The sequence below is a fragment of the Salvelinus alpinus genome, chromosome 21, assembly GCF_045679555.1.
Source record: "Salvelinus alpinus chromosome 21, SLU_Salpinus.1, whole genome shotgun sequence".
NCBI classification, from domain to species: domain Eukaryota; kingdom Metazoa; phylum Chordata; class Actinopteri; order Salmoniformes; family Salmonidae; genus Salvelinus; species Salvelinus alpinus.
In genome coordinates this window covers 30567280-30589880 of record NC_092106.1, presented here as the reverse complement: position 1 = coordinate 30589880, position 22601 = coordinate 30567280, and the positions used below count along the sequence as shown (strand labels likewise).

General features: G+C 43.4%; 1 protein-coding gene across 1 annotated transcript; it reads right to left on the bottom strand.

Moving 5' to 3' along the window:
- Window positions 1-11: 11 nt before the first annotated feature.
- wdfy1 (WD repeat and FYVE domain containing 1) lies at window positions 12-19408 on the bottom strand. Its single transcript, XM_071357746.1, has 12 exons — window positions 19212-19408; window positions 11653-11720; window positions 11446-11519; window positions 11180-11234; window positions 10268-10418; window positions 10004-10116; window positions 7310-7436; window positions 6892-6997; window positions 6434-6535; window positions 3930-4060; window positions 3615-3723; window positions 12-3121 (listed from the first exon to the last, which is right to left on the bottom strand). Exons 1-12 carry the CDS (start codon window positions 19346-19348, stop codon window positions 3062-3064), a joined length of 1233 nt encoding a protein of 410 aa, XP_071213847.1. The 5' UTR covers window positions 19349-19408; the 3' UTR covers window positions 12-3061.
- Between the last annotated feature and the right edge of the window lie 3193 nt (window positions 19409-22601).

The window sequence follows — 22601 nt, the reverse complement described above, 5'->3', positions numbered from 1 at the left end:
TATAGACTTAATAACAGGTCAGAATGGATTTCTTTATTAAGATTTCATTTCTTTCTTCACCGTGACAGAGTGCCACAGGGAGACTAAAGTCAGTACTGTCAATATTATCAAGAGTTTCTCTTTAAAAATACAATTATTAAAGATATACAACAATGGTCGGAAAAACAAGATTATTTACGAGCAGTATGACATGATAAAAGGACAACAAAGAGGTTAAAGCGTAATAGAGAACGTAAACTGTAGAATTCAGAGGAGGCTGGTGGGAGGAGCTACAGGAGGACAGGTTCAATGTAATGGCTGAAATGGCATAAATGAAACGGTTTTAAACACATCAAACATGGAAACCACGTTTGGCTCCATTCCATAAATTCCATGAGCTGGTCCTCCTATAGCTCCTCCCAGTAGTCTCCTCTGCAAGATACGGCTCCAGTTTGAGATCTTACATCTCAAACTGGAAATGTGGATGGGGTTTAGTCAAATTACATGTATGCCCACCATATGATGAAAATAACTAATCTAATCATGTAAAAAGTATATACATTCTTCTTCATGGGATCGACCCATCAAACAGACTTATACTTCATTACAAACCAACATACCTAGAGAATAGTATTGATCACAAATGTGGTGGGAACAATATGTGGAGGGAATCACAAATGTTAGCTTCTAAACATTACTGGCTCTTGGTTACTCCTCATAATGGAATTAATCTAGTTGGGAGCAGAAATCACTGGGACTCCAGTTAACTGTCCCAAGTATCCTCTATAACGCCGGTATCCTCTATAACGCCGGTATCCTCTATAACGCCGGTATCCTCTATAACGCCGAGGGTTAAGGTTAGGGTCATGTTTACAGAGCACCAGAGATTTCTTTTGATCTAACACAATTTAAAAAAAAGCTGAACTTGAGCCTTGATTGTACTGTAGTAAAAGTGTCCCCAAGAACACTGCACATCCCTGATGTCTGTACTTTACATTTTAGTCATTTAGCAGACGCTCTTATCCAGAGCAACTAGGGTGAAGCGCCTTGCTAAAGGGCACGTCGACCGATTTTTCACCTAGTCGGCTCGGGGATTCGAACCAGCGACCTTTCAGTTACTGGCACAACGCTCTTAACCGCTAGGATACCTGCCCATTCTGTGACCCAACAATGTCCATCTGTGACATCAACACCCCTGTATCTCTGTGATGTCACAATTTCTTTATGATGTCAACACCTCTGTGACATAAACATGTCTCCCAGAGATGTCATCATGTTTCTGACATGACATGGTAAGCATATCTGTGACAGATTTCTCAATGACATCATCCTGTCTGTGTGAACTCACCACCATCATCCTATACATGAAGTGTACATGACGTAAACAACCAGACACAATCAGAAACACATTGCTACAAATATAAATATTATACACTAGGTGATCAAACCTGGAATGGGATTACATTTGAAAAAAATCAGAACTCCCACGTCATGTTCAGTTTACCTTTAGGCAAGCGTTAGTCTAACCTACCACAAATTAGCCAAATATTTACCAGTTTAAGGACGCCACGTAACTCAAGCCGTAATGAAGCAAATCCTCCAAAATGCAAACTTACAAAAACATTTTTGTTTTAAATGCACAGCACATCTGCTCTCTAAACCACATGTAGTGCATTTCAGTGCAATGGAGAACCTTCTTGGGCTCTGGAAACAAAACAGAGTGGGAGAGTGACAAAGAAACTAGAAGCAAGTCAATAGTGTTGAATGCTAAGTATTCATGGGTGACGGTTGAGTGTAAAATGCAGCTATGCTACAGAGCAGAGTGTGTATGTGCGTACATGTGAGAAGAGTCGTGGGCAGTTTGAAGGTTCTAGAAGGCTTGGGGCGTCCCGCTCTCTTAAGGCCTTAGAGGAAACGCAAGCAGCTTCTAATTTTACCCACAGTGAGAAGAAACAGTGTAAAACATCAGCTTGCATGGAAACTAGTGCTACATTGACTTTTATACAGTACCATTTCAGTACCTAAGTGCCTGTCTAAATAGAGCAAAAGCCGAACAAAAACCTCATTCAAAACCTTACACCGTTTTTCATTATACGCAAATTCATCTTAACTTATCGCAAAGGCAATAGAGTATGGGGTCTTGGTTATCAGGACTAGAAGTGATATCTGTACAGAAGATTGACAAGATGTTTTAGGTGTGTCTGAGGTGAAGTTGGACAATGTCTGGGGGAGAACAGCTGTGCCTACGGCTCGGCAAGGGTTGTCATGCCGACGGCTCAAGCATCAATCGGGCACATACAGCCATGCCGACAAATGACTCTTCCATTTCCTCCTCCTGAGACAAACAAGTGAGTTTAATAAGGCCAACTAGTGAAGAGAGGACTAGAGAGGGGGAAAGAGAAGGACTAGCGAGAAAGAGAGAAACTGACCTCATGATCATTAAGGGATATACAGCGGTAAGTACACTGCATCTCATACTGTACACACTATGCATGTGCATATATAAAAGCAGTGTTGTAATGGTTAGTATTTGCAATATTTCAAAATGTAGAAAGTTGAAGTCAGCAGCCAATAGGAGAGCCCTGTGTGTCTGTTGGGCAGGGTATTGTGGATGATGGGTGTTAGCAGTCCAATGTTACAGTGCAAGAGGAATGTGACCCACTTTGTCAAAGAAACCTGACAGAAGTCTAACATACGTCAACACAAAACACTGCTCCTTCCACGCATGCCCGCACGCACACACACACATACGCACTAGAACATTGTGCTTGGAGCTCCACTGAATGGGTACACACTGGAAGTTACACCTGAGACACATTTGAGACTTAACTTCTGTCGTACAAAACTGACACCAAATCAAGCGAAGGGTTACCAACACTAGTACCCACCCATTTACACAGCACACACGTATCTTCATCCAAACGTCCAGTGGGACGTGAGAGAACAGAAGCAGCCAGACAGAGAAGAGGAGCCAGAAGGATGAGACAGAGGAGTTGTCATTGCAACAGAGGTCCCAAGTACAGAGACACCTGTCAGTAGCGCAGAGGACAGAGTTTGGGGGCCGATCGGGGGCAGGGGTTAATCAACGTGGGGAAAAGCCTGTTGCTATGCTACAGCCAACCACTTGCGTCATGTCCCATATCTGTCGAAAGAGCCAATCAGAGAGTCAGTAAAGTCAGATGAAAAACAGATGTATGAATATTGAAAGATGACATTAATACGCATGGAAGAAAGTGGATACGCATGGATGTACGTCACAATGGTGAAATGTAAACAACCGACACCTTGTAATTTTTGGAGACAAGGCAGAGCTAATGTAGTTAGCAATCTCTTCTACACTATTTTGCTAACTGTAAACAATTTTAGCTGGCTAGCTAATAATCTTGGCTAACTTTGGGGCGAAACAATTCACTTACTTACTGTTAACCAGCCACTGTAAATCTCTTTGCTAATAAAAGGCGATGCTGTCTCCAAAACTGCAAGATGTCTCTATTAATGTTTACTTTTTGACATTCTAGAACATTTTCACTTTCCAAGCATATTAAAAAAATGTAAAAGTATTGAGTTTAATCCCCAATGATCAGGGACTGTCCATCTGACCACCAGTGAGTGATTGGGCTGATAGTATGTCTGACCTTGATGACACGGTCGCTGCCACAGGTCACCATCAGGCCTCTGGAAGGGTCCATGTCCATAAAGGCTATGTTGTGCTTCCCCTCATGGAACGTTGCTAACGCAGTGCGACTGGAAGATGAGACAAAGTGGTTCGTGAGGACAATAAGTAGCAAGGAATAAGGTGGTTGGATGAAGACAAAAGTAAATCTGAGTCACACATTTTTATTATACTCTGTTACAGTATTATTATATTGACAGTACATTTGAGTCAATTAGCTGACACTGTTAACCAGAGCAACTTAGTTAGTTTGTTTTGGCATGTTTTTATTACTCACTCCTCGTCCTTGACGGTGTCGTAGCAGGTGTCACACACTCGCACCTGGAACTCAAAGCCCATCACAGGGTATGTAGTGCGCTTGGAACTACACTTCCCACACACCGCCTTGCCACACTTCCTGCAGTGGTGCTGAACCAGGAAACACATGAGGGTTAGCCAAGGGTCAAATAATAAAGAATGATCACGCCTAGTTCCTGTATTTCTATATGCCTGTATCTCAAATCAAATCAAATTTTATTTGTCACATACACATGGTTAGCAGATGTTAATGCGAGTGTAGCGAAATGCTTGTGCTTCTAGTTCCGACAATGCAGTAATAACCAACGAGTAATCTAACCTAACAATTCCACAACTACTACCTTATACACACACAAGTGTAAAGGGATAAAGAATATGTACATAAAGATATATGAATGAGTGATGGTACAGAACGGCATAGGCAAGATGCAGTAGATGGTATAGAGTACAGTATATACATATGAGATGAGTAATGTAGGGTATATAAACATAAAGTGGCAAAGATTAAAGTGGCTAGTGATACATGTATTACATAAAGATGGCAAGATGCAGTAGATGATAGAGTACAGTATATACATATGAGATGAGTAATGTAGGGTATGTAAACATTATATTAAGTGGCATTATATTTCCATCAATTCCCATTATTAAAGTGGCTGGCTGTTTAACAGTCTGATGGCCTTGAGATAGAAGCTGTTTTTCAGTCTCTCGGTCCCTGCTTTGATGCACCTGTACTGACCTCGCCTTCTGGATGATAGCGGGGTGAACAGGCAGTGGCTCGGGTGGTTGTTGTCCTTGATGATCTTTATGGCCTTCCTGTGACATCGGGTGGTGTAGGTGTCCTGGAGGGCAGGTAGTTTGCCCCCGGTGATGCGTTGTGCAGACCTCACTACCCTCTGGAGAGCCTTACGGTTGTGGGCAGAGCAGTTGCCGTACCAGGCGGTGATACAGCCCGACAGGATGCTCTCGATTGTGCATCTGTAGAAGTTTGTGAGTGCTTTTGGTGACAAGCCAAATTTCTTTAGCCTCCTGAGGTTGAAGAGGCGCTGCTGCGCCTTCCTCACAACGCTGTCTGTGTGGGTGGACCATTTCAGTTTGTCCGTGATGTGTACGCCGAGGAACTTAACTTACTACCCTCTCCACTACTGTCCCGTCGATGTGGATAGGGGGGTGCTCCCTCTGCTGTTTCCTGAAGTCCACAATCATCTCCTTTGTTTTGTTGACGTTGAGTGTGAGGTTATTTCCCTGACACCACACTCCGAGGGCCCTCACCTCCTCCCTGTAGGCAGTCTCGTCGCTGTTGGTAATCAAGCCTACCACTGTAGTGTCGTCCGCAAACTTGATGATTGAATTGGAGGCGTGCATGGCCACGCAGTCGTGGGTGAACAGGGAGTACAGGAGGGGGCTCAGAACGCACCCTTGTGGGGCCCCAGTGTTGAGGATCAGCGGGGTGGAGATGTTGTTACCTACCCTCACCATCTGGGGGCGGCCCGTCAGGAAGTCCAGTACCCAGTTGCACAGGGCGGGGTCGAGACCCAGACCCACCACAATGGTGGCCCTCTGGAAGCATGTGGGAACAGCAGACTGGGATAAGGATTGATTGAATATGTCCGTAAACACACCAGCCAGCTGGTCTGCGCATGCTCTGAGGACGCGGCTGGGAATGCCGTCTGGGCCTGCAGCCTTGCGAGGGTTAACACGTTTAAATGTTTTACTCACCTCGGCTGCAGTGAAGGAGAGCCCGCAGGTTTTGGTAGCGGGCCGTGTCAGTGGCACTGTATTGTCCTCAAAGCGAGCAAAAAAGTTATTTAGTCTGTCTGGGAGCAAGACATCCTGGTCCGCGACGGGGCTGGTTTTCTTTTTGTAATCCGTGATTGACTGTAGACCCTGCCACATACCTCTTGTGTCTGAGCTGTTGAATTGCGACTGTACTTTGTCTCTATATACTGGCACTTAGCTTGTTTGATTGCCTTGCAGAGGGAATAGCTACACTGTTTGTATTCGGTCATGTTTCCTTGCCCTGGTTAAAAGCAGTGGTTCGCGAATTCAGTTTCGCGCGAATGCTGCCATCAATCCACGGTTTCTGGTTTGGGAATGTTTTAATCGTTGCTGTGGGTATAATGTCGCCGATGCACTTTCTAATGAACTCGCTCACCGAATCAGCGTATTCGTCAATGTTGTTGTTGGACGCAATGCTGATGATGATGTATCTGTATTTCTACCACTACTATACAGTCACAAGGATATTTGTATTTCAGTAACGGCTACACCAGGGGCTGCCTGCCCTCTCACCTGCCGAAGCCCAATGGTCTTAGAGTCCCACATCAGCCAAGGGTCAAAGAATATGGACTGATCACTCCTAGTTCCTGTATTTCTACCATTACTATTATACAGTTACAAGGCAATTCTTACAACAGTAATGGCTATGTAGTATAGTCTCTATACAAGGCTCTGGACTATACCAGAGGCTGCCTGCTCTCTCACCTGCCGAAGCCCAATGGTCTTTGAGTCCCACATCTGTTTGACATTCCAGAAGAAAGGCTGCTCACACTTCTGACACGAGTCACTGTCCAACCACTGAGGAGCCTGTAGAGAGTCAAGCGGGAACAGAGAGAGAGTCAAGCGGGAACAGAGAGAGAGTCAAGCGGGAACAGAGAGAGAGTCAAGCGGGAACAGAGAGAGAGTCAAGCGGGAACAGAGAGAGAGTCGCTACTTTGTAGCGGTATTGAACTTTCAACACCAGAGGGCAGTAGGGAGTTGGTGATGCTCCGTAACCAAGGTGATTGGGAGTTCAGCAGCCTGTAAGGCAGAGGTGGGCAAACTACGGCATGTTTTTTGTTCTATTTTTTGGGGCCAGAAAGTTTGCCCACCCTTACTCTAAGGAGAGTAGAAGGTGAAGAGGTATTGAGATGTATTCCTGGTTCCTGACATACTGTACCTACCTCTTCTCTGGGAGTGTCCATGTTCCACACTGTGACGCCTCCATCTGCAGAACAGGACACCAGCTGTCTAGTCAGCTGCAGGTAGCGCACCGCCTGCACTCGTTCACTGGAGACGGGGAGGAGAGAGGAAGAGAGAGAGAAGGAATAACGTAGAAAATATTCAGGGTGATCTTCCAAAGAATCTCAGACAGCTGACTTATTTAATGTATTAACATAATGACAGAACTTCAGAGGAACTCCACTGACTTGGTCTGATAGCTACGCCATCTGAGGAGTTCACAGAACATAAAACATACAAATAAAACAATACGTGGTGAACAGCTCCCTGTGACAGCTGGTGCTAACCTACAGAGCCCTGCTACTGACAAGCATATGCACTGGATGACACACACTCCCTCAATCCCTCCCTCCCTCTTACTGGTGTCCCTGGAGCAGTAGTGTTCGTCCCTTGCGGCCCCCGATGTCCCACATGATGACACTGTGGTCAGACGCTCCTGAGAACAAAAGCCTCTGAACAGGATCCCACCACAGAGCTCCAATACTACCTGAGAGGGGGGGGGGGGGGTGACAAAAGGATAATAGGAAGTGAGAAGGGGGGGTGAACAGGAAGTTATGACACAACAGACTGGTGGTTGGTAGTGTGACTGCTTTGTATGGGATCTGCTTGGTATGGGAACTGCTTGGCACCCAACAGCAAGGTGCTACAGAGGGTACATCACTGGGGCCGAGCTCCCTGCCATCCAGGACCTCTATACCAGGAGGTGTCAGTGGAAGCCGCCAGCCGCCCAAGTCATACTGTTCTCTCTGCTACTGCACAGCAAGCGGTACCTATGCCACAAGTCTGGAACCAACAGGACCCTGAACATCCCAGCCTCTACCTCCAAGCCATAAGACTGCTAAATAGTTACTCCGGGTAGCTATTGGTTATCTGCATTTACCCTTTTTTCACTCTACTGACTCATCACATACGCTACTGCTATGTAAAGAATAATCAACGAGGGGCTATGCGTTCAATGGAAATTATGAAAGACGTGGAATGTGTGTTCCACGACGCGCTAGCATAGTAGAACTTACCTTCCGCGGAGTTGCATTATTTACCGTTGAACACATAGCCCCTCGTTGATTATTCGGGCTCAAGACATAGAACATGTAAAAATGAACTATAGCCATTGAATACTACCGTGAGTTATAGGGAAATAATGCATGCTCTAGAATGCCCTTCAAGCCAATCCGAAATGATTATTCAACAATGCCATGGTATGGTTATTATAAACTGGGTGATTTGAACCTGAATGCTGATTGGCCGAGATCCATGGTATATCAGACTGTATACCACAGGTATGATAAAACGTTTATTTTTACTGTTCTAATTACGTTGGTAACCAGTTTATAATAGCAGTAAGGCACCTTGTGGGTTTGTGGTATATGGCCAATATACCACGGCTAAGGCCTGTATACAGGCACTCCGTCATGCATAAGAACAGCCTTTAGCTGTGGTATATTGTTCATATACCACACCCCCTCGGGACTTATTGCTTAATTATCTATCCTGTTGCCTTGTCACTTTATCCATACCTATATGTACAGTGCCCTTCACCAATATTGGCACCCTTGGTAAATATGAGCAAAACGGGCTGTGATTTTTTTTTAAATTCAAAATATTCACAAAAATCAAAGCTTTAAAGTAAAATAACTGAAAAAATATCATAAAATGGCACCCCTTCATTCAATACTTTGTGCAACCTCCCTTTACCAAGATAACTCTGAGTCTTCTCCTATAATAATGCATAATGAGGTTGGAGAACACATGGCAAGGGATCGCAGAACATTCCTCCATACAGAATATCTTCAGATCCTTCTCCTCTTCAGCTCATCCCACAGGTTTTCCATGGGGTTCAGGTCAGGGGACTGGGATGGCCATGGCAAAACCTTGATTCTGTGGTCAGTTAACCATTTTTGTGTTTATTTTGAGGAGTGCTTTGGATCATAGTCCTGCTGGAAGTTCCAACCACAGCCCAGTTTAAGCTTCCTAACAGAGGCAGTGAGGTTTGATTTAAAGAAAAACAGCTCCACAAAGATACACCACCATACTTCTGCATGGCTATCCTTCTGTCTACGCCAAACCCACCTCTAGTGTTTGTTTCCAAAAAGCTCTATTTTGTTCTAATCTGACAATATAACCCAGTCCCATTGAAAGTTCCAGTAACATTTGGCAAACTGTAGGCACTGGAGTTTGTTGTTTGATGACAGCAAAGGCTTTTTTATGGCAACCCCCCCAAACAACTTGTGGTTATGTAGGTGGCATCTGATCGTAGTGTTGGAGACTTTCTGACCCCAACACCCAACTAACATCTGCAATTCTCTAGCTGTGATCCTTTGGAGATTTTTTGGCCACTCGAACCATCCTCCTCACTGTGCGTGGGGTCAATATAGACATGTTCTCTTCTAGGGCGATTGTTAACATCTCCTGTTGCTTTAAACTTCTTAAATTATTGCCCTGATACTGGTGTCACATCATTACTGTATTCTCGGGTCTTTCCCATAGTGATGGATGACTATTGGATCTTGGCCTGTGTGACACCTCATATTTATACCCCAGTGAAACAGGAAGTCATGACTTACCTCTGCATTGTTGGGAAGGGCCCATAGGTAAGCATTTCACATAAAATTGTATTGGATTTTAGAAGGTTGGGGTGAATCACAGGGAAATGATTAGAGAAACCACAGGCAACCAGAGTGAGAGAAAATCACAGCACTGCAAAACTCTTACCACACTGCATGACAATACAGTATAGCGCCATACAATCTGCTACCAACATTTCCTCTTTTTAAAATGATTGCCAGTTGGCATTTGAGCAGTTTGCAGTGTCCGTTTCCATATTGTGCATAGGCAGTATACGTATATACGTATATACAGTATACGTATGTCCATGTGTGTGTAGCACAGGAGGCTGCTGAAGGGAGGACGGCTCATAATAATGGCTGGAACAGAGCGAGTGGAATGGCATCAAACACCTGGAAACCACGTGTTTGATACCAATCCACGAATTCTGCTTCAGTCAGTCCTCCCCCCAATTAAGGTGCCACCAACCTCCTGTGATGTGCATGTTACCTTCGTGGCCCTTCAGTGTGGTGACGGTAGAGTAGGTCTGTCTCTCCAGTTTCAGCAGGGTGATCTGTCCTGAGTGGTCCCCTATAAAGGCATGCTGAGTGTCATTGTCATACCTAGACACGGAGTCAAGGAAGATACAGAGGAAGGGCACATAGGACAGACAGGAAGTGACCTTTGACCCAAGAAGTAATTCTTAAGAATATGAACATTACAATGCAAACTGACACCTGTCCAGCTCTCTCACACACACAGAGAGAAGGATACTGTAGACAGGAGGCCCAGGAGCCGAAGTAGTGGCGCCCCAGCATACTGCCGCTCTGGGTGCACATCCAGCTCACACTCTTGTCATGTCCGGTGCTCACCACCCACTCGCTCTCCAGAGAAAACACCATGTCTGACACACGGTTCTGATGGGCTAGACACACACACAGACAGCACACACAAATGGGTTAAATACATACACGCACAAATGTTTTAGTCATTATACCTTTTGCAGAAAGTTGAATGTAGGAGCGAGTTAGAAAAGCTACATTAAATGGTTTATAGTAATTTGTTCTGGGGTCATTTTCTCTGCTGAAAGAGAACTGCTGGAAACTTCCAGTGACATCTGTTTTTTTGGCATCTAATGCTTAAAACTCAAGTTTCCAAAAGCAGGGATTTTCCAGTGATGAGAGTAAGGTCCAGGCTGCATGGCTAGGCTGTTAGTCACAGATATCATATTCACTGAGCCTGCGGGAAGGGGACTGTAATAACCTAATAATAAGCCAATATGTGGTGGTGGATCATCAAGCTATGATTGCTTGGACAATGATTACTTTCTCCTCTTACACTGTGGGTCTGGGGTTGTGTGCATGCATGTGTTCTAAGCAGCAATGACATCAGCCTCTATTTCCTGTTTGAGTCCACAGAGGGACATTTGCCCAGAGGCATGCTGTGTAGGGACCAGATGATTTCTTATGGGACTGGGTGAGGATGCAGAACACAGCCCAGTAGACAAGACACACACACACATCTAATACACACTAAAGAGAAATTATCACTGAAATAGCAGATCATTATACCATTACTGATACACAAGACTTCCTTACTGAACACTAGAGATCATGTCTAACGTCACCAAAGCTTTTTTGTTGTCATTTGCTTTGTAAAGGCAGGAAACCCCCTCTCAGATCTCACCAGGATATGTCTTCACATGGTTCATCTTGTTGAAATCTTCAGACAGAAGGAATTCCTGTTAGAACCACCAAACAATAATAAAAATCTGCTACCAGTACCACTCTTATTCTATGTAACTTCATACTTTTGGCTTGATTCTCAATCAAAGCAGGGAAACATTGGAAAAAGGGTCAGTGTGAACAAGAATGGTATGTTATGAGTCCAGTCAAACACAGCCAGACTAGAGTTTAAGCATGAGGTCATCTTTAAGGCTTTAGCTCACTCACCACAATGGCCCCGTTGTCCTGCCCTATGAAGATGCGCCTGCTATCATGGTGGTACGACATACAGGAGCACGGCGCTAGTACAGAGAAGACAAATATGCATTGAAAAACAATTATGTATGGCCAATGTTTTGATTCAGTAGTATACGCTTTAGCATCTACTGGATGTGTCAACTAAAGCCTACTTCTAAAATCGGTTGTGGTACTTACAGGAGACCGTGTGGTAGATGCTGGGCCAGTACTGTCCACTGTCTCTCTTCAGCCATACCCGGATAGTTCTGGACATAGGACACAGGAAATGTCATATTCAAACTTCAAGTGCCCTCTTGGTACCGTTCCTGCAGGTGCAGCATGATAGTCTCAAATGTGAATAGGGATTACAGTACTAGAACTTGGGCTACTTGGGAGGAAAAGGTCTGTATAAAAACATCAGTTCATCTATTGCAACAATTTTATAACGCAATGAAATTCTCAAGCCACAAGATCATTGTGACCCGTGACACAAAGGAGAGAAAAGTGCCATTACGACAGTCCAGTCATGAGATATAAAATAAAAAATACTGAACCAACATCTCATACTATTTGATTCTCCCTTCCTCAAACTTTCCTGATCTCTTCAACCATGAGAAGCTAATCCTATTGTTGACAGGGAAAGGTGTCGCTCCAGAGCATTCAATTGTCTCTATACCATGCTCAGGATATTGCTCCTCAATGTACAATTGACCAAGCATGACCGCCACATTTTTATTTCACCTTTATTTAACCAGGTAAGCTAGTTGAGAACAAGTTCTCATTTACAACTGCGACCTGACCAAGATAAAGCAAAGCAGTGCGACACAAACAACAACAGAGTTACACATGGAATAAACAAGCGTATAGTCAATAACACAATAGAAGAAAAAATAAAAAAATATTTATATATATACAGTGTGTGCAAATGGCGTGAGGTGGTAAGGCAATAAATAGGCTATAGTAGAGAAGTAATTACAATTTAGCAAAAAAACACTGGTGATAGATAAGCAGATGGTGATGTGCAAGTAGAAATACTGGTGTGCAGAAGAGCAGAAAAGTAAATAAAAATAATATGGGGATGAGATAGATAGATTGGGTGGGCTATTTGTAGATGGGCTATGTACCACTGCAGCTGCTCAGATAGCTGATGCTTGAAGTTAGTGAGGGAAATATAAAAGTCTCCAGCTTCAGCAATTTTTGCAATTCGTTCCAGTCAATGGCAGCAGAGAACTGGAAGGAGAGGCGGCCAAATGAGGTGTTGGCTTTGGGGATGACCAGTGAGATATATCTGCTGGAGCGCGTGCTATGGGTGGGTGTTGCTATGGTGACCAGTGAGCTGAGATAAGGTGGAGCTTTACCTAGCATAGACTTATAGATGACCTGGAGCCAGTGGGTCTGGCAACGAATATGTAGCGAGGGCCAGCCGACTAGAGCATGCAGGTCGCAGTGGGGCTTTGGTGCCAAAATGGATGGCACTGTGATAGACTGCATCCAGTTTGCTTAGTGTTGGAGGCCATTTTGTAAATGACGTCGCCGAAGTCAAGGACCGGTAGGAAAGTCAGTTTTACTAGGGTATGTTTGGCAGCATGAGTGAAGGAGTTGCGACATAGGAAGTCGATTCTAGATGTAATTTTGGATTGGAGATGTTTAAATATGTGTCTGGAAGGAGAGTTTACAGTCTAGCCAGACACCTAGGTATTTGTAGTTGTCCACCTATTCTAAGTCAGAACCGTCCAGAGTAGTGATGCTAAATCGGGCAGGCGGGTGCGGGCAGCGAAGTTTGAAAGGCGTAAATTTGGTTTTACTAGCGTTTAAGAGCAGTTGGAGGCCACGGAAGGAGTGTTGTATGGCATTGAAGCTCGTTTGGAGGTTAGTTAACACAGTGTCCAAAGAAGGGGCCAGATGTATACAGAATGGTGTTGTCTGCGTAGAGGTGGATCAGGGAATCACTCGCAGCAAGAGCGACATCGCTAATATATACAGAGAAAAGAGTCGGCCCAAGAATTGAACCCTGTGGTACCCCCATAGAGACTGCCAGAGGTCCGGACAACAGGCCCTCCGATTTGACACACTGAACGGTCTGAGAAGTAGTTGGTGAACCAGGCGAGGCAGTCATTTGAGAAACCAAGGCTGTTGAGTCTGCCGATAAGAATACAGTGATTAACAGAGTCGAAAGCCTTGGCCAGGTCGATGGAGACGGCTGCACAGTACGGTCTTTTATCGATGGCGGTTATGATATAGTTTAGTACCTTGAGCGTGGCTGAGGTGCACCCGTGACCAGCTCGAAAACCGGATTGCACAGCGGAGAAGGTACGGTGGGATTCAAAATGGTCAGTGATCTGTTCATTAACATTCGTTTGCTCTGATCTAGGCCTGGTGCCCTAAAGTTGACCAGAAGAGGATGGCCACCCGCTCTAGAGAATTGCCCATGCTACTCGCTCTTCCTCACCATTTATGTATTACTTTTTGGAGGAAGGTGTTTAGGCTTACATCTCTCTTTTGTGTCTAAATAGTATGGTTATGGGTCAGGGGGTCACAAAATGGCTCTAAACACCATTTTCAACTGCAATTGTGGTTGGAGGTGGCAGTAACACTTGTCAATTGATTCACAGTGCATACCCCTAATTTAAAGTCTCAAATAATGGTGACCGTTGGGTTGGGTATGTAGTAGTAATATTTTTGACGATATAATCGTATCGTTTTGACAATATCACAATATTATTTTTGTGCTAGTTTGCTGTACCAAAACACCAGTATTGTTCCTTCATAGCTTGTTCTACCTGTTTTTAAATAGGGAGCCCATTGGTTTTCAGCACTTATTTCCATGACTGATCAAAACTAATTTTCTCATGGCTCTCCTCGTCCCTCTGCAGCAGACATATGGTGAACAATATGTTTGGAACATCGAATCGCAATCAAAGCAAAGTATCTAATCGCAATACGTATCGTAACCTACAAATTGTACTAATACCGTATTGTGAGGTCCCTGGCTATCCGGATGTCGGTGCCAGGATTATGCAGTTAGCTAGCTAACGTTACACACGTCAATTTTATGCCCTGAGGATATGCATTCCATACCTATTAGCTAGCTAACTTGCTAAATCAATAAAGAAACACTATTTGCTATAGCTAACACCTACGAAAGCTGTAAACTGTTTAGGCAGTAGCCTCTTGGAGCGAAGTTGATTCGTCCCGCAACAAGCCATTGTTTACAGCAATAATGTAAATAAACCCTGGATTGCTGATGCTATGTATTGGCCAAAGAGAGGCTTTAAACCCATCGGTCGGCCATATTGGCACTCCCCAGAAGGAGCATGCCTCCATTGGAATGAATGGAATTCTATAGTATTTAATTTAAATTTTTTGAAAAAATTGACATGTATTTAAGTAATTTGACTCCTTCAAGACTGTTGGAAATATATACACAGTACCAGTCAAAAGTTTGGAAACACCTACTCATTCAAGGGGTTCTTTATTTTTTATTATTTTCTACATTGTAGAATAATAGTGAAGACATCAAAACTATGAAATAACACATATGGAATCATGTAGTAACCAAAAAAAGGGTTAAACAAATAAAGTAGCCACCATTTGCCTGACAGCTTTGCACAGTCATGGCATTCTATCAAACAGCTTCATGAGGTAGTCACCTGGAATGCATTTAAATTGACAGGTGTACCTTTTTAAAAGCTACTTTGTGGAATTTCTTTCCTTCTTAATGCGTTCGAGCCAATCAGACGTGTTGTGACAAGGTAGGGGTGGTATACAGAAGATAGCCCTATTTGGTAAAAGACCAAGTCCATATTACAGCAAGAACAGCTCAAATAAGCAAAGAGAAACGACAGTCCGTCATTACTTTAAGACAAGAAGGTCAGTTCATCCGGAAAATGTCAAGATCTTTGAAAGTTTCTTCAAGTGCAGTCACAAAAACCATGAAGCGCTGATGAAGAAACCGGCTCTCATGAGGACCGCCATAGTAAAGGAAGACCCAGAGTTACTTCTGCTGCAGAGGATAAGTTCATTAGAGCTGAATGAGTAGGTGTGTCCAAATATTTGCCTAGTACTAATGCTCACACACATTTTATTTTGTTTCATTTTTTGTTGTCGTTTCTCTGTAATACAACTAGCCACCTAGCATTTTTATGAAGTTGGCTTTAGCTAGCCCAGATTGGGAACCTATCTCCCAAACTCATAACCAGCTACAAATCAGTCAATTCAGGCTATCAATCAACTACCAATCAGGTTGGTAGACTTTAGAAAAGCAAGAAATTAATTACTAAATGTACTGAATAAGAATCCCATCGCTTTCAATCTTTTACACAGATTTTAGCAGAGATGCCGAGAAGCATATTTAGATTCTTAAAAAAAAATAACCACCAGTCAGGAGGATACAGACAGCTCAAGAGGTATGCTTAGATTTGGAGAAAAATTTACATCGAATTAAGTAAAATTATTATGGCTGTAGATTGCAGGAAAAGGCTGTTTCAGGTGTTTCAGCCACTATCTGGACCACCACCCACCCATCCTCACATACTTTGTGCCCCCTCCGTTTTTGGGGTGCATGACTTGGGGACAGTAACATTAGTATTATCAAAAAATGATACTTAAAAAAATAACATGTTTTGTTTAGCTCACATAACACAATTAAAAAATATATGCATTAAAAGGTATCTGTAATAGAATAAAAGTGGCAAAAACAAAAGGTAGCCTTAACAAAATAAATTTTGTATAGCTTCTAAAATATTTTTTACAATGGTGGGGGAGTGCCAAGATGGATCACGGTGGCTTTAGAACAGTCATCTAGTGTAAATATAAATCATTGGTTTACAGGCTATTTAGGCAGAGGACAGCGAGCTGTTTGGTCAGTTTGATGATAACCTAGCCACGGAACGTGGCGATGTCCTCAAATTATGTAGACAACGCCACGCACATTTACATAGAGAAATCCTAAACGTCCCTTGTCTGTCACGAATGTTGAAGAAAATTCAACCGTGGCCTTCTCTTGTGAAGGCCAGACGTAAGAGAGAGAACAATGTCTAAACCTGGTCTTAACTGCCAATGCTCCATCCCCCTGCCTAACCCCCCTCCACGCCACTCCACCAACCGCCAGGATGCCCGGCATCAGAACATTCCAGGCATTCCCGTGATTGGCAGATAGCAGGTTGATTGGCATGTCGGAACCCGCAAACACTGGGTACTGGTAAGTACAACACAACCACCTCTAGCCTAACACATAACACACAGCTGTCTGTGCGGGTCGCTACAATACTAACCAAAATCTTGCACATAGAATTAGAATACTAAAATGGACAGTAACCTAATTATGATGGTCCAAAGGTCAATCATGGTTTGCCAGTGCAGTGATAAGAAAGGTGTAAAACAATGAAATGTTTAGAATTGATCTGCACTGTATCCCAGCTAGCAGTGGATCTGGGCCGATTCCGGCTGAGAGTCGGGGCACTCGGCTGAGTCAGACTCGGCCGACGTCATGTGGCCCGAGTCTGAGCCGACCTCAGCAGCATTACTTATGGCTAGGATGCGGCGATTGAGCTCGGGCCGATTCCGGTGTGAGTTATCTGGCCCAAATGTATTACTTGGGGCTCGGGCCGATTGTGGCTACTCTCAGGCAGATGATTACACGGGCTGCTTTATACAATTAACATTTATTTATTTATTTTTCCATATTTTCTCATTGTTTCTGTGATAAAAAAAATGTTAAATAACATTTCAATTAAATTCTTTAAGAGTCCTGTTTAAGTAGTATTTTGATACTTTGTGCAAGGCAATTGATAAGAATTAAAACCTTTGTGGATGGGGTCTCCCGAGAGGCGCAGCGGTCTAAGACACTGCATCACAGGGAAAACTGCGATGCTACAGATGCTGGTTCGATACCCGTGCCGGCCGCAACCGGGAGACCCATGAGGTGACGCACAAATGGCTCAGCGTCGTCCGGGTTAGGGGAGGGTTTGGCCGGCCGGGATGTCCTTGTCCCATCGCGCTGTAGCGACTCCTGTGGCGGGCCAGGTGCATGCACGTGTACGGTGTTTCCTCTGACACATTGGTGCGGCTGGCTTCCGGGTTAAGCGTGCATTGTGTCAAGAAGCAGTGCAGCTTGGCGGGGGTTCTGTTTCGGAGGACACATAGCTCTCGACCTTCGCCTCTCCCGAGGCCGTACAGGAGTTGCAACGATGTGACAAGACAATTTGATATGACGAAAAGGGGGTAAAAAATAAATACAATTTAAAAAAAAATTGGGATGGGTATAATTTGTATGTATAAAATGTATAATATTTAAAATGACTAAATCAAGTAATTTTGTATTCATATATTTAAAATTACATCGGGCCGCTTCTGGGGGGATTCCAGTAAGATGCCGGTAAAGTTGGCTGAATTCCGGTAGACGGAAATGGCCCGATGTACTTGGGCCGATTCTGGGCAGTCATTCATTTTGATTCCGGTCCAAATCCAACACCCGATTCAATCAGATCCGGGGGACCGCTTCTGGGCCGATTCCTCATTGCTAGCTGGGATCTGTGTTAGCTAGCTAGCCAGTCTTAGAGGAATGATTCCATTCAAACAATGCAGTCAATCCACAGCCACAAACTGTTTCAAATCAGTTGATGATAGGACTTAGAGTACTGATATTGTATCATAATAGCACTCACAGCTTTCCAAGAAAAACACATCTGAGAAATGTATGGTCTGTTTACATATATTTTTGAGGCTATTTATACAGAAATGTGTATAAAAGATGTATAAACTGTATTTATAATTATGACAATATTTTAGGTTGACAAAAATTCCATTACACAACTTCTGATACATCATGCCTCAGCTGCCATTCATTCCAATTAGACTGGTTTTTGGATTTCTCCCTGAGGAAGATGGCTTCCATTTTCTCCCCATTAATGGAACTTTGAGGGTTTATGACATAGCTAGCACAGATAGAACAATAAGACAGATATTTCACCAGATGTATAAATGTGAAGCATCCGGTTGGCGTTTCCACTCACTACCAAATATGGTGATGGGCGGAAGCCCAGTGGCTGACAGTGGGAAAAGATGGAACGAGACTAATTTTGGCCTAGCTGTGTTTTGTAGACTTTACCCTTTGCCAAAGGGTAAAGTCTAAAAAATGCATTGTTTAGAGTGCAAGGGCGAATCGAGTTATTACATATGCGCACTTCAGATTAGGCATTCCCTGACGGAAATATGCAAATAAAGGCTAAAACGGGCCAATACGATTTCACTAACTCGTGCTTGGCTCTGCCCACCTCCTTGCTTGTTCTGTCCACTATGATTAATTTACTCCCATTGGAAAAACAGGCTCTGGTCAATCGTGGGTTAGTTATACAAATCTTTGTAGCTAGCCCCTCTAGTAATTTAATAGGATCTCTATGGTCTTGCAGGTGTTAGAAATCTCAACGTCAGTACCGGTGTTGTAAAAAGTCGACAAAACAATACTTTCCTGTGGATATTTTTGTCAAATATTTTGAGCAGCTAAAGGACCAACATCACGGACAATCGGCAGAGGAAGTTCAAATAATTGTATTCAACATTCCTACTTTTAGAGAACCATTTCCAGAATCAAACACTCATGATGTTCCAGATCGTGTATTTAGAAATTCCCCGTCTGGTCCTCAAGCAAATGATAACCTAGTAAGTAGGCTAACAAGCTAGCCAGCTAATGTTATCTGGCTAGATCATTGTCTGGATAACAGTTAGCGTGCTAGCTAATGGGGCGTCAGCCAACCTACCTGTCCTCGCTAACTGTGATCACTCCGTCCTCTTTCGGTATCAAAACTGCAGCATTGACCGCGTCAGAGTGCCCTTCGATCTTATTTAGAAGAACTGGTCTTGAGCTTTGAGGCCTCGAATGAATCTCTGCCGCCATGGCTATGTTTTCTTTTTCTCCCAACTCGACAATCAGCTGACAGCTAAAAGGTTGAGTAGGATTAACGTAATCTCTAGAATAGCAGCGCAAATCCCGTATTTATCTTTTACTATAATATTATGGCGGTCCGTAAACAAACGTTAGAGGTAAATACCGCCAACTACTGTACTGGAGTGTGTAGTCAATCACAGTTTACAGACTAAATGAATAAAGAAACAAACAATAAGAGAAACTAAATTCTTCTATCTAATCCTGTACTAATAAGAAAAGAAAAAGAGCCCTAATAACTTCTATCAAACCCTTCCCCATTGCTGTCCAACCTCAATAACCCTACACATGAATCTTTCCCTCTTTTCCACATACAGGTACTTACAACAATGCATCAACACATGCTTGCTTCACTGTTTCATCAACCATACACCATTCGCATGCTTTCCAACCAGATATGATGACCAGTTCAATGTACAATGTCCTGCCGAGGCGGCAGGTAGCTTAGTGGTTAGAGCGTTGGACCTGTAACCGCAAGGTTGCAAGATCAAATCCCGGAGCTGACAAGGTAAAAATCTGTCGTTCTGCCCCTGAACAAGGCAGTTAACCCACTGTTCCTAGGCCATCATTGAAAATAAGAATTTGTTCTTAACTGACCTGACTAGTTAAGTAAATCAAATAAAAAGATGCAACTGAGCAAACACCACTGCTTCCTGCCTAATCTGACCCTTGAATCTTGGTCAACCAACCTTTCTTTGGAGGGCATATAAATGCCGGCTCTGAGTCCCACCTCTTCTGCCACACATCTATGATAATGGCTCTACTATTTAATTCCCCCCACTCCCAAATGGTCTGGGACCCAACAGAATCGCACTACTACACCCTATCATTCGATTCTCCATAATAACATGAATGCCTCCAATAGCAGATCATTCCTACTAGATTTGCCAGATGATAAACTATTAAATACAGACAGGGAATCTGAGCATACTGCAATTCTGACAGGTTGATGGTCCTCCACCCACTGGAGGGCAGCTACTATCGCCAACAGTTCAACAGAGTATACTGACAGTTAATTTGTTAGTTGTCAACATATCACCACATCAAATTAAGGAATGTATTCACCTGCTTCTGTATGACCACATCTGTAAAACTATGTAAAAAAACAAAAACATCTACCAATGTAATTGTTAAACCCCTATGTCACTCACTTCTGACATTTATTTTTTGTTTCTACCAAGATTAGATCAACAGCAGGATCCAGAAGAAACCACGGAGGAACACCCCATCACCACAGCAGGGCCAACCACCAACCACCAACTCCCTCAGACCACACTCATCAGCAAGCTTTTCAACTGTCCATCCAAAGCCACTGCCTTGTCTACTAGGGCGCACCACTCTTTGCTGCTGTTACTGTTCTATGGTCACACATAGGGAGATTCTCAATTGGTTTGCTCAACTCCTCCGTCCTCTCCTCGACTCCTTTTGAAAAATGTCAAAGCAAACCGAGGAGAGGAAATGTGGAAACAAATACGCTTGTATGAAATGAGAATCTCTTTCTTCACTTCTCCCATCATGCAAATTACATTTACAGGGGTGGAATCCCAAATGAAATGTGTAATGAGGTAAAAAGTAATCTGTATGTGGTAGACATTTTATAGATAAAAGTATAAGTAGCATAGTGTTTTTAAATATATGCATGCTTTTCTCTGAGTAAACAACAGCTGATTCAAAGGGGGTGTAGCAGATCTCAAAACTCTTCTGGGAAGGGCTCAAGTAGGATACTCTTGTTCTTCCTCTTCTTCTTCTTCTTCTTTGGTATTATGGCGTTTGCACATTTTGTTTGTCCATCCCGCCACCTACTGTGTGGTATTGTGTGGTTGATCACGTTACATTTTGTGATACGAAAACAAAAAGGGAAAAATTGCACCACCAACTAGCCCTATATCTATATACCACTATTACATACCACCAACACCTACATATCACTTTTGCATACCACCAACTAACCTTACACCTATATACCACTATAAAAAAAATCACCACCCCATGCCAGTACCTTGACCCTAAGTGATCCTTCTCCAGGCCGACTGCTTGGGAGGACAGGACTCTTTTGTTCAACACACCCTGTAACTCTTCTGCAGTAAAACCTAGTACACCCAAGTACTTATCTGCAACTGCCACCAAAACATCTATTTTCTGTGATTTACATTCCATTTCTGCGGGACAGTTGATAATCATAGCAATGAATGTTAAGAAGCCAACCTTACTGAAGCACACATTTGTATCACTCTGTATTGCCCTAGGCATACTGCTCACCCGTGACTCATCATCCTCTTCTCTCTTCACTGCCTCAGCATACACCTTCTGTTCAACACCTTCTGTTCTACGCTGACCCTGGCAACTACAACCTATCTCTCTTCTGATCCCCAGTTAAGACTCTGCTTCCAAACTCAAAAGGACAGTGTCTTCTCAGTTTCATCACGCTCGCCACCGGGCCTGTGTCACACCAAACGGCAGGCGTCACAGACATAGGGAATTTTTAATTTCAGTTGCTCCACCTCAACACTTAACGCCACCCCAGTAATCACTCCTTTAAAGGCACCCTGTCTGGAGAGCAAAGCAAGTCACAGATCTTGTCCCTAGGCGCATGACACGAAGTGCCCGCTCCCTATGGATGGAAGAAACACAGAAAATCATCAAGTCCACTTCGAACTACCTTCACAGATTTAACAGTACCCAACTTCTTTTCTCCTCAGCCTGAGACTACATATGGATCAGCCAAAAGGCATGTATCCACTTTCTCCAATACCCACCTTTTCCTTGGCCCAATTTACTAGTCTGCCTTTTTCTAACCTCTCCATGCTCGCAAAACCTTACCTCACGGTGGGAGGAGGCAAGGACACTCCTCCATTCGCCTACTAACTAAATGACACTCTCCTGGACCCCTCACCAACTTGAGTTGTTTCCAGGTCACGGAGGAGAGGATGGAGGACGGTCTTTTTCACAAATGAGAATCTCCCCCAGTCAACTTGCACATCCAACGGTACTTTTCCCTAATAGAAGATATCCTTTACATATAGCTATAACTTTATAAATACATTAATTTACTTTATGGAATGTTTTGTATATTTGATTGATACAAGAGAAAGGATGTTTATTTAAGCACACCCCTCAATATTTTCAGTTTTTCAAATACCAACTCATCCACCTCAATAACAGATGGTAATTATTACATTCCATTTGGGGAAAAAAAACAAAGTAC

Excerpts from the sequence above, each read along its gene's own strand:
- wdfy1 (XM_071357746.1), bottom strand. The coding sequence starts at position 19,348 with ATGGCGGCAGAGATTCATTCGAGGCCTCAAAGCTCAAGACCAGTTCTT. Across the intron at positions 10,419-11,179 it reads CCATGTGAAGACATATCCTG|CCCATCAGAACCGTGTGTCA; the intron begins GTGAGATCTGAG and ends GTGTGTGTCTAG. Across the intron at positions 7,437-10,003 it reads CACACTGAAGGGCCACGAAG|GTAGTATTGGAGCTCTGTGG; the intron begins GTAACATGCACA and ends CCCCCCTCTCAG.